The sequence below is a fragment of the Phoenix dactylifera genome, chromosome 3 (assembly GCF_051530095.1).
Source record: "Phoenix dactylifera cultivar Ajwa chromosome 3, Ajwa_hap1_PhDact_Kaust_v1.1, whole genome shotgun sequence".
NCBI lineage: Eukaryota > Viridiplantae > Streptophyta > Magnoliopsida > Arecales > Arecaceae > Phoenix > Phoenix dactylifera.
Window position 1 is genome coordinate 38,552,446 of NC_143192.1, and position 15,101 is coordinate 38,567,546.

At 38.5% G+C, this 15,101-nt stretch overlaps 1 protein-coding gene across 7 annotated transcripts in view; it reads right to left on the reverse strand.

The window, feature by feature from the left end:
* The window catches only part of LOC120109906 (mediator of RNA polymerase II transcription subunit 15a-like), a 117,794-nt gene extending 103,912 nt beyond the window's left edge, over positions 1–13,882 (reverse strand). For 2 of the 7 annotated variants that reach the window (XM_088718305.2, XM_088718307.2), the window contains exons 1-2: positions 13,575–13,879; positions 1,028–1,139 (exon numbers count right to left, since the gene is read on the reverse strand). In XM_088718305.2, the coding sequence (XP_088574431.2) occupies positions 1,028–1,139; positions 13,575–13,693 (231 nt within the window). In that variant the 5' untranslated portion in view covers positions 13,694–13,879. Of the gene's footprint in view, positions 1–1,027; positions 1,140–13,574 lie in introns of all 7 variants that reach the window. The other 5 variants (XM_089929629.1, XM_088718309.2, XR_015976304.2 and 2 more) reach the window with 4 other exon arrangements.
* Positions 13,883–15,101: the final 1,219 nt, after the last annotated feature.

Sequence of the window (15,101 nt, forward strand, 5' to 3'; positions counted from 1 at the left end):
GTACATCAGACGTACCGCTTACGATACCATACTGACACTATGACAATGTGGCACCGGTATGGGGTCCGGTACCAGTATAGCGAATCTTACTTAAAAACGCCTATACTGGTGAGGCCAAAGTCACCAAACCTTCATTGCTGGAGTCAATCGATTGTAGTTTTATGCTAGATCTCATTCAAAAAAGAGCTCCCCTCACTATTTATTTGATCTTTCAAGGTTGAAAGTTTTAATCCAGAGAAGAACACCATCAAGAGCAGTAGCAACGCAAGTGTTCTTTTTTGCAAGCACAGCATCCCCTGGGTGTGAGGACTCAATTAGAACAGAAAGTTTGCATACAAGATCCCCTAATTTACATGTATGCTGAAATTTGAAGTCAAATTACAACTACCTTCAATTGAAGGAGAAAGCAGAAACCTGGGTACCAAATTCTCTTTTTCCAGAATTTAAATTTGAAATTGACGTAAGGAGATAGTATTCAGTGAAATTTAGATTTCAATGCTCCAGAAAGGGTTTTTCTCATGGGATATTTCCATAAAATATGGCTAGTCTCCCTGCTTGCTATTTTGCTGCAACAGCATCATACTTACCCCTAAAACCAATATAATGTTTTCCACAGCAGGACTGCTCACTGATGTGCTCAACTCAAACAAAGTTCTTAGAGATCAAAGAATGGAAAATAGTAACCTTGAAGGGGTTTCAAACATGACTCCAATGCCTTACAGTTTATCCTAGTAGAGATTGCCTGATTCGTCAAACTATTTAGACAAAGATCATATATCTTTTCAACCTTTGTCTAAGCTTTCTTAGTTAATCAGTCACCTTAACATGAGCATTTGTCATGCATATTGTACGTACAAAATTATCAGCAAACCCTGCCAGATTTTATGCATGGAATCTAATTTTCCATAAGAACTAAATAACAAGCAGGAACGGTAAATCAGGTAATGGTTTTGGATATGTCTTTACCTGGCCACTTTATCTTGCAACAAAAAGCAAAGAAAGATTGAAGAAAAGCAAATGAACAAACCTGGCTAGTAGCTGCAGCGTAAACCTTTTGCTCAAATCGAACAGCAAGTTTCTGAAAATCACTTAGACCCTCAGAAGCACCTGGTGGGAAGTGTTTCTTTAGAGAGCTGATTCTGTGCATTTAAAGAAAAAATAGAATTAATTGATCAAAACATTATGCAGAAGCTACAGGTGGCTGAAAAAATTATCAACAAAAATTAATGAAGAAAATTTTAATCTGTAAAAAGGACATGATGAACATCAGAAAATATTGAAGAAAATTGATTTTATACTGATCTAACAGTCAGGAAAAGTGACATAATGTCTTCTAAAGAGTATAGCATTCCTACTTTCCTAGTATATTGGCGTGGAAAATCTGCACAGGGGAAAAAGAAAAAAATACAAGTAATTACGCATCCTTGTGAGTGTAAACATATTGACCTAAATCACCAGATCAACATGTTTATACTAGTTGCTTGCAGCTACCCTGGAATCTGGACCAATATGTAAAATGCATTCAATATCGAAACTTGCTGATAAAGGAAAACAATAAAACAAACTGTGTCATCTTTTAGCAGTATCATAAATCAAAGAAGTAGCAACACTTAACTATAAGCAACACGTATTCAAGCAACTGCCTATACTAGTGAGATGTCTATTACCTTATATATGTGATAACCAAAAAGCCTTACCACATATAAGCAGGGTCAGGCCTTATGCATTCTTCACCCTTCAAATGTTAGAATGAAAAACCATAGGGAGAAAAACAATGTATAATCTTCCTCCCAATTTTCTCAGGCTTCACATTGACAAACAAACAACCAGAAGTTATCATCATAGTGATTCCACAAATTTTAATTGCATATAACTACAATACAGAGCTTGAGTTCTTGGTTTCAGTTTCAACTAGACCAAATGAGTTCCAGCTTGAACAATTTTCAATTTAAAATTACTGAAACATAGAATGGTCAATTAGAACAAGAAAAGATGTCAGATGGACAAATAATAAAAATAAGTAAGCTAGATATCATCATAACGCATATTCTATTTATCAGGAACTTTGGGTGTATTTTTTCAGTAGCTTCAAGCATAAACATATGTAAGATGTCAAATAAAAGATTCCCCTTAAAGTGTAAGTTTATTATTTGATCACATATTGACTCATCAACAATGAAATGCCTAAGTTTCACCATAAATGGGCATATGTCAAAAAGTTTATGTAAATCTGTATCTCCTTGCAATGTAATAATGCAGTGCTCCCATATCTTCTGAAAACTGCTTCTGAACATTTAAAAGATGAGAGCAAAAATTTGGCATACGTACTTCATATACAGCATACACTATGGATTTGGCCCCGTCATTTTCTGCCAAAACTGCAAAACTAGCCTCAATTCAGTTCAGTTTTGGAGTTTTGAAAAAGAATCCCAGTCGTTCTGTATTATCTTAGAAAGTGATATACCTCATTCTATAACACTGTAGCTCATAAACAGTGACATGCTTCATCCTGAGCTGGTCCTAGATTCACCAGAAGTTCACCCTAACATCCTCATCTCTAGTGCATTTTCATATGCCTAAACCTTATTTGATGCCCATCAATCTAAAAAATACAACATAATCCGCATCATGCTATATTTATATCATCTTTGATGGGAATTAAAATAGGGTTAGACCAGACATGGATGTCGCATCTGAGAAAATCGACTTATCGACAGGTAGGAGATTCTGATCAATTTCACAGATGATGGTAGCAACAATTTCTCTAGCTTAATGACCAAATCACAGATAACATGAAGATCCACTTTGCTATAGACGAAAGAAGAGAGAAAAAAAAAATAAATTCGTTTTCTCATCTTCAAAAACTACAACACTATAACAGAATTCTCCATGAATATTCAATGTGAGATCCATGACCTTTCCTAATTAGGGTATGGATCATGATATATCGAAGCCTCCCTTATCCCTGTACAATTGTAAATATAATGATCCTGAATTCATAAACTTGACAAAAGAAAGGAAAGAGGGGGAGTCTATCCAAGACACTCTTCCTATAAAGACAGATCAATGGGCTCCAAGTGCATTGAGGAATACATGTGACATCTTAACACTAGTATAGATATAATCATATAATCCTAATTGTTAGAGCATCAAAAGAATTAAATGATAAGTATTTATAATCATGGAGTACTTTTTTACTTGCTTGTTCCTTAAACTCTCTTTCATGAGACAACCACACCATACACCTTTTGCCTAATACTTCTGCACAGTTTGTGCATGGTACACTGTGTCGATCGGTACTAATGCATACCTACTGTACCATACCATACCAGTACCAACTAATATATAGTATGGGGGCCATACCGAGTTTCGGTACGCTAAACCAACCGCCATAATAGGCGCACCAGCATTGTACTAGGATGGTACCAGTACGGAGAGCGAACCTTCCATTTTTACAGTGTTGTGTCCCACAAGATACTTGATACGCCAAACTAACCCTCATATCAAGTGTACCGATACTATATTAGGATGGTTTTAATATGGGGTTCGATACCATGACGGCTAACCTTGCTTCTATCTTTACAATGTTGCATCCCACAAGATACCAATCCACGGCTTGGCCTAGGCTTGGCCAAGTGTGAATGGGCTTGGCCTATTGCGAAGAGTCACGGCAAAGGTTCGACCGAAGCTCGCGGCGCCCCGGACGGAGCCGGGCCGCTCCCGCCTTTGCCGCGGCGCACGGGCGCCGCCGCCGATGGATATTTAGAAATAAATTAGATGAAAGTGGATTAGTCATAAGAAATAAGGCTAGACTTGTAGCTAAGGGATACAATCAAGAAGAAGGAATAGACTTTGATGAAACATTTGCTCCTGTAGCTAGATTAGAGGCTATTAGATTACTTCTAGCATTTGCATGTTTCATGGATTTCAAATTATATCAAATGGATGTGAAGAGTGCTTTCTTAAATGGTTTTATTGAGGATGAAGTATATGTAGAACAACCTCCTGGTTTTGAGAATCATGAATTGCCAAATCATGTGTTTAAACTACATAAGGCATTATATGGATTAAAGCAAGCACCTAGGGCTTGGTATGATCGATTAAGCAAATTTCTGCTTAATAATGACTTTAGTAGAGGAAATGTAGATAAAACTCTATTTCTCAAAAGAAAGGACAAAAATCTATTAGTGGTACAAATATATGTAGATGACATAATCTTTGGTGCCACAAATGATACTCTTTGCAAAGAATTTGCTGATTTAATGCATGGAGAATTTGAAATGAGTTTGATGGGAGAACTAAGCTTCTTTCTAGGATTACAAATCAAACAAACTAAAGAAGGCATTTTCATTCATCAAACTAAGTATACAAAGAAAATACTAAAGAAGTTTGGGAATGAAAATCATAAGGGAGTAGGGACTCCAATGAATCCTACTAGTAAGCTAGACAAAGATGAAAAAGGGAAGAGTATTGATATTAAGCTCTATAGAGGACTAATTGGATCCTTGCTCTACCTTACTGCTAGTAGACCTGACATTGTATTTAGTGTAGGAATATGTGCTAGATACCAATCGGATCCTAAGGAGTCACATTTAAGTGCTGTTAAGAGAATCCTTAGATATTTAAGAGGAACTACCAATATAGGATTATGGTACTCAAGAGACTCCTGTCTAGATTTGCTTGCATATTCAGATGCTGATTTTGCCGGATGCAAATTAGATAGGAAGAGCACAAGTGGCAAATGTCAATTCTTAGAAAATAACTTAGTATCATGGTTTAGCAAAAAGCAGAATTCAGTGGCACTGTCCACAGCTGAAGCTGAATATATAGCTGCTGGTAGTTGTTGTGCTCAAGTATTATGGCTTAAGCAACAACTAGAGGACTATGGAGTTAAGCTAGATAATATTCCTATTAAATGTGATAATACTAGTGCCATCAATCTTACTAAAAATCCCGTTCAGCATTCTAAAGCCAAACACATAGAAATAAGATATCATTTTATTAGGGATCATGTGCAAAATGGAAACATATGTATTGAGCATATATGCACTGAAAAATAATTAGCCGACATATTTACAAAACCATTGAGTGAAGACAGATTCTACATGCTAAGGAGGGAATTAGGCATATGTGATCCTTTCTATTGAAGAGGGAGCTAGTAGTCTCATGATACATTCCTCCAATTTCTAAAAACCCATGAAACATGAGTCAAACTTGTTATCTATAGATTCCTTACTCATGTATCATTGTCCCAGAAAGAATTTATAAGGATTGGAAGCAAGAAAAATTTTTAAAAGCAAAAAAGAAGAGAAAAGAAAAATTCTGCACTTGGGTCGACCCAACCCACAATAGGGTCGACCCAACGTTGAGTCGACCCAGGAAAATTCTTGAGTCGACTCAACGTCGGGACCCCACTGTTAAAAGGGGGACCCGAGAGCAAAGTTAGGGCACTGTTTGCCCTTGTCCTCTTCTGAATACTCTAATCCCCACTCTCCAAACTCCTCCAAACAGTAGATTATCTTAAGATCTTGGAGAAATGGGACCCAAAAGAGCCGTAGCCAAGAGATCCGGAAGAGTCTCACGGATCCAACGTGAGGAAAGGCAACCTACGGAGCCATCTACAGTGTCTCCACAACGTGCGGCACGTGCAGAGCCACCTCCTTCCCCCTCTGCTATACTTGCAAGATTTGCGGGGAGACCGGTTACAACGGGGAGAAGGATCCATTCCGAGTTCTTTGATCAAGAAGGGTTTCGGTTGAGGGAATGGATCCAAAGGCAAGGTTGGGAGTATCTTTGCTCCCTAGATGTATTGATCTACCCCGGATTGGTTCAAGAGTTCTATGCCTTCCTTAAAACTGGTATGGGAGGGCTTGTTTCGGAAGTTCGAGGAGTCCGAGTTCGAGTTTTCGAGGAGAGCTTGAGTGAGCTACTTCATCTACCCTGCGTAGGAGCCACTCCGGAAAGGCCAGAAGATAAACTGAGAGCCTTACAGTTGATCATGGAAAATGAGAACTTCAACTTTTTCGAGAAGGTAATAGCTAGTTCTCTTTCTGCTGAAATGAGATTACTGCTTAGTATAATAAATAGAATTTTATTTCCAAAGACCGGAAGATTCGATCTCATCACTGAGCGAGATCTAGCAGTGATGGAGTGTATGATTCAGGGGATTCCCCTAAATCTTCCGGCCATGATACTGAGACAGATGAGGAAGGTGATCTGCAACTCGAGGGTATCACTACCTTATGGTATGATACTCACTTTGGTGTTTCGACAGCACGGTATATCCTTTGAGGGGGAGGCATCCAAGAGTCTGCTTCATACTGACACATACACTGCACGGACACTTATACGCATGGGATATGAGAAAGTGAACGGGCAGTGGATTAACACTGGAGCAAGCATTCAGGGTGAGGCACCAGAGGGTGATGCACCAGAGGCTGAGGATGAGGAGCATATGGATCATCCTCCTGCACCTTCAGAGGCTGGACCATCGTCATCCGTTCCTCCGAGAGATACTGATGAGTTCTGGAGCAGGATGACTGAGATCATGTCAGCTCAGGCCAGGACTATTACGGATGGGCTGACGAGCCGACTGGACATCATGTCTGCTGAGATCAGTGATCTGAGGCAGCAGATAGGAGCACTCCGGAGAGAGAGAGACCCATGGACCATCTGTGCCACAGGCTGCCGAGTCAGAGATTTCGGCACAGAGTCATCCAGCTCGTCGTGCTCCACGCCAGACACAGTCTCACCAGACTCGACCTCCCCTCGCCACATACACTAGGAGGATGAGGACTAGATCCCAGCCATTAGATTCTTCCTAGGCTGATCTTAGCATTTCTGTTTAGAGCCTAGGCTAGATATCTAGTTCTCATATGTATCTTGCTTTTATCATGTATCTTTAAATCTTGATTAAGGAACATTGTATCTGCTTTTGTTTGGACATGAATGTACTCAAATGTTCCTATTTTGATCAATGAAGTTTGAATGTTTGTTATTTATTGCATCTTTTCCCATGTACCTATTTGATGATAACAAAAAGGGGGAGAAGTAAAGAAAGAGTAATAGGGGAGAAGTAAAGATATAGTAAATAGAGTAACAAAAAGGGGGAGAAGTAAAGAAAGAGTAATAAGAGGAGAAGTAAAGAAAAAAAGAGAAATAATTTGTAAAACAAATTGAAAATCATATAGAAAAGCATATACATCCAAGGGGGAGCAATTTGCAACAATGAAAATGATCAACTCAAAAATTTATATCAAATTTCAGAATTTGGCACACATAATTTCAGAATTTGGCACGCACCTTTCACACCTCGATACATAACCTGAAACTCATGTTTTATCTCAAATTTTTGGAGTTTCATCTTTAATGAATTATAAATGAAAGGGGGACTAATTCAAAAAGTCAAATTGGCAACATTTAAATGATATAGGGGGAGAATTCACTCTTATATATGAAAAGCTGAAATTCAGCAAATTAAGCCCTTTCAAAAACTGAATTTAAGATAAGTATCAATAGGCTCATACTCTTTATTTTGTAATCATCAAAAAGGGGGAGATTGAGGATGATAGTGTTATTTTGATGATTAACAAGCAATTATCTAGAGTATGTTATAAGCTAAATCGATACTTCATTTATAAGTCTATTACTCTCAGTATATTTTGTATAAATTGATATAGATATATTTCATTGTTCATTTGAATGAATCTAACCTTGAGATGCAGCAAAGTGTGGATTGAGTCGACCCAAAGGATGATTGGGTCGACCCCGGCACATCAAGAAAACGTTTGGCACACTTCTGCAAAAATGGCAAAGATGAACAGTGAGTTGGGTCGACCCAAGGAAAGCATGAGTCGACCCAAACATCAAGATCCTCAAAACTAGACAGAAAATGGTTCTCTGGATTTACTGAGAGGGTCGACCCAAGAAGTAGTTGAGTCGACCCAAACCCTGAGAGGGTCGACCCAAACCCTGAGAGGGTCGACCCAAAGGCAAGACAGAAAAGAAGACAGAAAAAATTCTCTGGAAACCCTGTTAGGGTCGACCCAAGAAGAAGTTGAGTCGACCCAAATGAACTTTGAGTCGACCCAAAGAAAGGTTGGGTCGACCCAAGTGAAGGAAGGCTGAATTATAAAGTTTCTGTGTTTCTGAGAGGGTCGACCCAAGGAATGTTTGAGTCGACCCAAGTGAAAGTTGGGTCGACCCAAGGACAGGTTGAGCCGACCCAAACACGGGCTAAAGCATAACGGCTAGTTCTGCAGATGTACTTTTTGTCCTTCTAAAAGTCAGTAACGGCTAGTTTTTGAATTCTAACCATTGGGGCTTGTCCAATGGATGTAGGAAGCTATTTAAAGTGGCACTATTCATCAGATAGAACACTTTTTCCAAAGAATATCAAAGAGTACACAAGAAAGAGAAAGTGCCCTAATCTTCTTCATCCAAGTGCTTCATTCAAGAATCAAAGAAAGGGGTTGAGCAGATTCAAAGAGTCATCAAGAGCTCCATCCTCCCTTGAATAGTGAAGCATCTTTGACAAAGAAGAGACAAATCACTTCAAGCAATAAATACCTTCTTAACTCTTCTTTGTAGTTTATATTGTTTCATTTGCTCATTTAGGAGTTTAAATCTTCTTTCTTTATTTATTAAACTACTTGTAAAGGTTGGTTGGTTAGCCCGCAAAACCAACGGAATAGGTTGATTGGTGAACCCGGAAAACCAATTGTAAAGGTTCGTTGGTGAGCCCGTAAAACCAACAAAGGTTCGTTGGTGAGCCCGTAAAACCAACATAGGTTTTTGGTGAACCCGGAAAACCAAAGTGTAAAGGTTTTTGGATTGTGAGCCCGGAAAACAATACAACTGTAATCCACGGGATTATAGTGAATTCCCAAGGGGTCGCTTGGGGAGTGGACGTAGGTGCTAAGGAGAGCACCGAACCACTATACTTTGTGTTGTTTGTATTGTGATTTGTTTTAGCTCACTAACCATTAATTTGACTTAAGTAAGATAGTTAAATTTAAAAGAAACCAATTCACCCCCCCTCTTGGCTTGTCACCTTGGGCAACAAGAACACAACAAGAGGTGTGGTTATTTTTAGCTAGGTGGACAAATATTTTTTTTTTTGGTAACAACGACATTTCATATGGCTCTAATGTGGGTACAGCTAGCCAAATGAGGCAACTCAGTCTGCTGCTCTGTTCGCCTCCTGAAACACATATGCTGCCTGAAAGGATCCCCACTCCTAGACCAGTCTGCGGGTCTCGCGGATCCACGGGTGACCATCCCCATATCTATCCGCTCTCCGTACCCAATCAATCACCGTGGATGAGTCTCCCTTGAGGCACACACAATCGGCACCAGGTACACGCTTCGCATAAGAGATACCCTCCCAGGCTACAGTTATATATATCCATGGCAACCACATATATATATCCATATCTTTCAGCTTGCAGACATGTGACATATTCTTACACATATATATCCATGGCAACCACAAATGTCCAAGTAAAATTGCATGGCATAACTAAGAAGTACTTCATGTAACTACCAGACTAGCATCTAAATCATGGATGGCATGATGATATCAGATATCAAGCAAGTTTTAGGCATACAATCTAGGATATCAAGATCACTCTAGTGAAAAGATCATGCAATAAAACTTATTAGGTTGCTTTACAGGTCATGGAAAAGCTTAATAGGTGGTTATCAGTCAAAATTTAAAAGAAGGTCCTCAACCACAAGGCTCCCACCACTGTGGAATTTGGGGAGGTTCAGATGCATGTAACCTTAGCCCTATGTGCTGAGAGGCTATTTCCATGTTTTGAACCCATGACACCCAAGTCATAGTGCAGCAACCTTACCATTGCACCAATACCCGCCCTCTAGGTGGTTGTTAGTCAAAAAGCCATAAATAAGTCATGTTTCTCCAGCTTGAAACCACATCAAAAAATTTTCCAAGTTGTATATAAGATGGTTCAGTAATATCTTAGCAACAGCAACCTAAGCATTTGTTGCTTCTAACGTATAGAGGTATGTGAGACATTTGATAGGTCATAACAAGAATGTCATACTCATGAGATCATCATGAAGTAATATCTTAAAGACTTGATTTAATTAACAAGCCAATAAAATATAATCATTGATGGAGCGAGTAAGAAAAATCGATGAGGTATCCATACCAGCCAGCACGTTTACATAAACACAATAGTTTTGTAGGAGATGTTAGCATATGATATATTCTCTTCAATTAACCTACGATGTTGATACAGTGCCCATTTCATCTACTATTTTAAACATATAAAAATACAAACAATCACAACATGTGTGATAAAAATTACAGGGAAAGATACAACCATTTTCACACTAATTTACCTATTCGAATAGTTGTATGCATAATAATGGTACTCCGGAAAGCTCTTATAATAGACATATTATGGGAAGGTCATTGGCTAAAACTTATCTAGACTTTTAACATCTTGCCTAATACAGAATGATGTTTGTTTGTCATTATCATAACCAATTTGTAAATCAAAATTCCATATCCTCTATAAGATAGAACTGACCATCTATAGTAGTGGCTACACAAGATGGTGGACTTATGAATTGCGTTGTATAAACATGCACTTAAGTGTACACATCAACATGTAACAACATAAATGGATATAGCACCTTTCAAGAAGAAAGTGCAATATAGGTAGAAATTTTAACCTTAGCAGCATGTGGTCTCCAAATGTCCAGCATGTAGATAGGAGTAGAGCCATGGGACATGGTGGGAGAGGGGCATGGCACCCCAAAATTTTGGGGTTCCTTTTGATTCCCTTATGGTAAGTACAAGTGCAAATATTGGTGTTGGCCCCACTCCACTCATAAAATTGGTGAAAATTTGTTATCCCACTACCATGAGAAAATTGGCCCCTCCTAGTTACTCTATCTTCTCTCATCCTTATGTCATAATTAATTTTAATTAGAAAAACCATGCAATAAATCTCCATCGAACCCTCCTAAAAACTTTGTAGTCTATAATATATTAATCCATACCCTCTTTTTTCTCTGTAATCAAATAAAGGAAGAAAAAGATATCTTTGCCAGTATTTCACATCTCCACAACTCCATCCAAACCAATTGCCCTCTTTTAGCTCCTCTCTGTATAAATGTCTATCTCTATATCAACTAATTTTTAAAAAAAAATTGTTTAAAGCTAGACAAGACAGAAGTTCAAATGGCACGAGAGAGCAGAAAACGAAATCTATCCCAAGTGGGAAGGCAGTGAGGGTGAGGAAGAGGCCTTTCCCTTGACTGCTTCAATGTTGTTGAGCCGGAATTGGTACTAAAAGACGATCCTATTTGGCTTTCTTATTTTCATGCCCAGTCAGTGGCCAAGATGATCTCCTCGCAAGAAGTATAATGTTTCATTTATTCCTTAAACTTATTTGGTCATAACCAATGACTGTTTTTTTTCTTGCTCAGTTATTTATTTTCATCAAATGTATCGTTCTTTTATGATTATTTGTTTAAGGGCTCTTTGGATGCTTCAATAAATAATCCATGGATTGTTCCTCTACAAGGTTACCATTAAGTATTAATTATTTCATGGGAGGGAAGAATCTTTTCTAATATGGAAAGTTAAGATTACAAAACTTAAGAAAAATTATGACAGTGGAAACCGCCTTTTAAATGGAATCCGGTATTCTATATTTTCTGGATTACAATCTCCGAAGACCAAGGAAGGGCTCTTCCTCATTGATTTTCTTCTCTCCAATCACTATCCATTCCCTTATCTTCAGCTAAATGGAGAACTTATCCTAGAACATCCTATGCCTGCACTTCCAAACAGAGCTTAATTCTTCTCTTCTTCCATGTACTGGTGTCTAATAATAATTGTTTGATTGTGAAGAATGTTTGCTTCGATTAGGATCATAATCTTAGAGAGAGCACTTTAAATAGATTTTGCTTTGCTGTTGATTAATGATGTAATCTGTTAGCAAATAGACAAAGCTTTGTTTGTACTTTATCACATTAAAAAATAAATAATATGATCATTAAAATTTCACAATTTGAAAAAATACTTTATATAAATATGGTAAGATTTTACTCCAAATCATCGCAAATTCAATTCTTTTTCTAGCATCTATAAACTTACTTGTTCTTCTTAAATCCATGATTTTTTTAATACTGCACTATGGAATTGGGCCTAAATCATCATGATTTGAATATCATATGAATACTAAAATAGATGTGTCAAAGCATTATTATTAGTAGACATGGCAGGAACTGACAATCTAACCTTGCCTCCTTCCCCGAGGCAAAATCTTGGCTTTCCCCCTGTATATGACAAAGCAAGTTTTTCAAAGAAGATTTGCCTTTGTGCTTCTTGAAAAGGATTATTAAATAAACAGAAGTAATACAGAATTTACTCTAGAATCCTAACATGGATCCCTTCAAGAGTATAACCTTGTCCACAGGGTTCTAAAATAGGGTCTTTCATATAGCTTAAATAGGGTCTTTCACATCCCTTATCCTTCTTTAATTTTTCTACTGACATTTTATGCATTTGATGAACCTATACATGCAGCTGTTATCATAAACAGCACAAAACAACTTCTCATAACAAAGGGAAAAGGGAGAGGTCAAATTGATCTCGTGGTTGATTTTCAGAACCATCCACTTTGCCATGAGCGTTGCCGTTAAGTTTTTGAACAAAGTGCGAGCGGCTCCCGCACCGAGGCGGGTTCGTAGGTCTCGGAGTCTCGGTTTTATAGAATCGGAGCAAGCACCAACAAAGAATAGGTTGAATGAACCGGACACCGTACCTCACCCGAAATCCCGCTGCAAAAAAAAAAGGAAAGCACCTGCAGCGTACAAGCGGAGGAGTCTTTAGGTAGTCTTTCCCTATTTCCGAGCTTGGTTGGTTAGCTCCTTTCGTACTTGTATTGTATTTGCTTTTCGTTGACTAGCAGAATCAACGCTTGAGCCTACCTTCGCACACCTCCGTTACTCTTTAGGAGGCATCCGCCCCAGATAAACTACCCACCTCGCAGTGTCCCACCCCCCCCCCTCCAAATGATCGGTGTGGCGGTTAGGCATCCTTAGACGAAAGAGTGGTCTTTCAGGATTGGTCGTTGTGTGTCACCACCTCCCATTGACAAGGGTTTAAGAATACTGGAAGCAAACACAAAGATGGCGAAAAACAAGTCTTCGCCTTTCGCTGAAAAGCCCTAATGGGTCTTCTTCTTTTTTTTTCGTTTTTTTCCATGTCCATGCTCTACTTCAACACTATCTGCCCACCCCTCGAAAAATAAACCATATTATCCCAGACCACCCTCACCAAAACCACAACAGAATCAATGTCACAATTTCATTCATAAGGGCGCTACTAATCAATCAAAAAAAAAATTAGAAACAGGAAGACAAACCACAAATAAAAGGAATCAAGGACCGAATTATGGAAAGAAGAAGGGAGGGGCAAAAAAGATTTCGAGATCAACATTAAACCATCCATCATAAATCCCTAGCAGGGAAACAAATAAATCGAAAGATAAATATCGAAACCAAAGGAAGAGACAGGAGGTTTCGCTCACATCTTGCCGACGACCCTCTGCCGCGACTCGGCGTTGAGGTCGGACCTCCAGTCGGCGGGGCGAGCGTCCGCGCGGGCGGAGCCCTCCACCCTGGAAGGATTCCGAGTGCTCCCTTCCATGGGAGTGAACCGGGGTTGAAAGAAGCTCTCAGTCGGGAGAAGTAGAGAAAGGAGAAGCGAAAGCCCCTCTCCCTCTCTCAACGAGTTTGGAAGACGGACGAGACGAGGGGGTGTCCTATTTATAGGAGGAGAGCAGGACGGCGGTTTTAAAATTTGGGCGTGGGGAAACGCGTTTTGGGACCAAGGAAAGGACGCCCTAGTAGGGATTGGGGAACCGTGAGAATCATGTGTGATGGAGTCCGGGTCACGCGCGCATTCAGCACACGAAAGTTGTGAGTCTAAAATTTAAGCGAAGTCCCTCTCTGATAATTTTATTATTTTTAGGCCACCATATGTTGCTTGCGATGCCTAAGTGACGTGAAATAAAAGATCTGTAATTGTTAGGGCTGTTCTATCTGAATATTGCCATTATTGTGCACTTATTTTCCATTATAATGGCCAACAATGCATGTTAAACTGCTACTAATGTCATATTGGAAAATTTTAGGTGGGCACTCACTTTAATACTAGAGAGTTTAATACCTTGATAGTGTCTTGTCATGAATACTTTGTAGTCAAGCGAAATTTGTTAGTTATCCTGGAGAATATGTGAAATGCAAGATTTTTTTTTCTACCAATATCTCATTTTGCATCAATATTAGAGTCCCACCAATACGATATAGCCAATGTATATATAATTATATTTTCTATAAGTTTTATTAAATAAATTGTTTAATTAATGAAACTCAAAAGTAATGTTTAAAACTAGTTGATAATCCTAAGTTACCTTTTATTTTGGTTGTCATTTAATAACTCGATCCCAAGTTAGATCTCCGAGAATTTGGGCTTCCCCGAAACTTTCTGACATATCGGCAGAGATAGATTAAAATCTCGATGTATCTTAAAATCTCGATGCATTTTAGTCTCAGACACTCACTCGGATGATGAATATCATAGGATCTAAGAATCTTGGTGAAATGTGAAACTCGTAACAAGTCCTTGGCTAGTTATTTAATTACATTCACTCTTTGTTTTTTCATCTTGACTTTGTAGTCCTTTGAAGTGGAAAATTAAGATTTTTTGACTCTTTTTTGTGCTAAGAATCTTTAATTTCCGAAACTGCTCCAAGTTTATTTCGATAATAAAAGGAGATCATTATCTAGCCAATGTGCACTTAAGTTCCATTAAGACAGTAAGTAGCACTCCGCATGGCTTCTAGCATCATCTGTCTTAATAAAGTTTGAAGTAGGCTTGACATTGTCCAAGAAACGTGTGAAATGAAAACAAAGTCCTTGACTAACACTTCAATTATATTTTGGGCCACTTTATTTTTTTCCATATTGAGATCTGCAAATGATTTGCGTTCTCTATATGAGATATGGAACTACAATGGTTTCAAACCTAATTAAATGTTGCTATTAATGCGTTT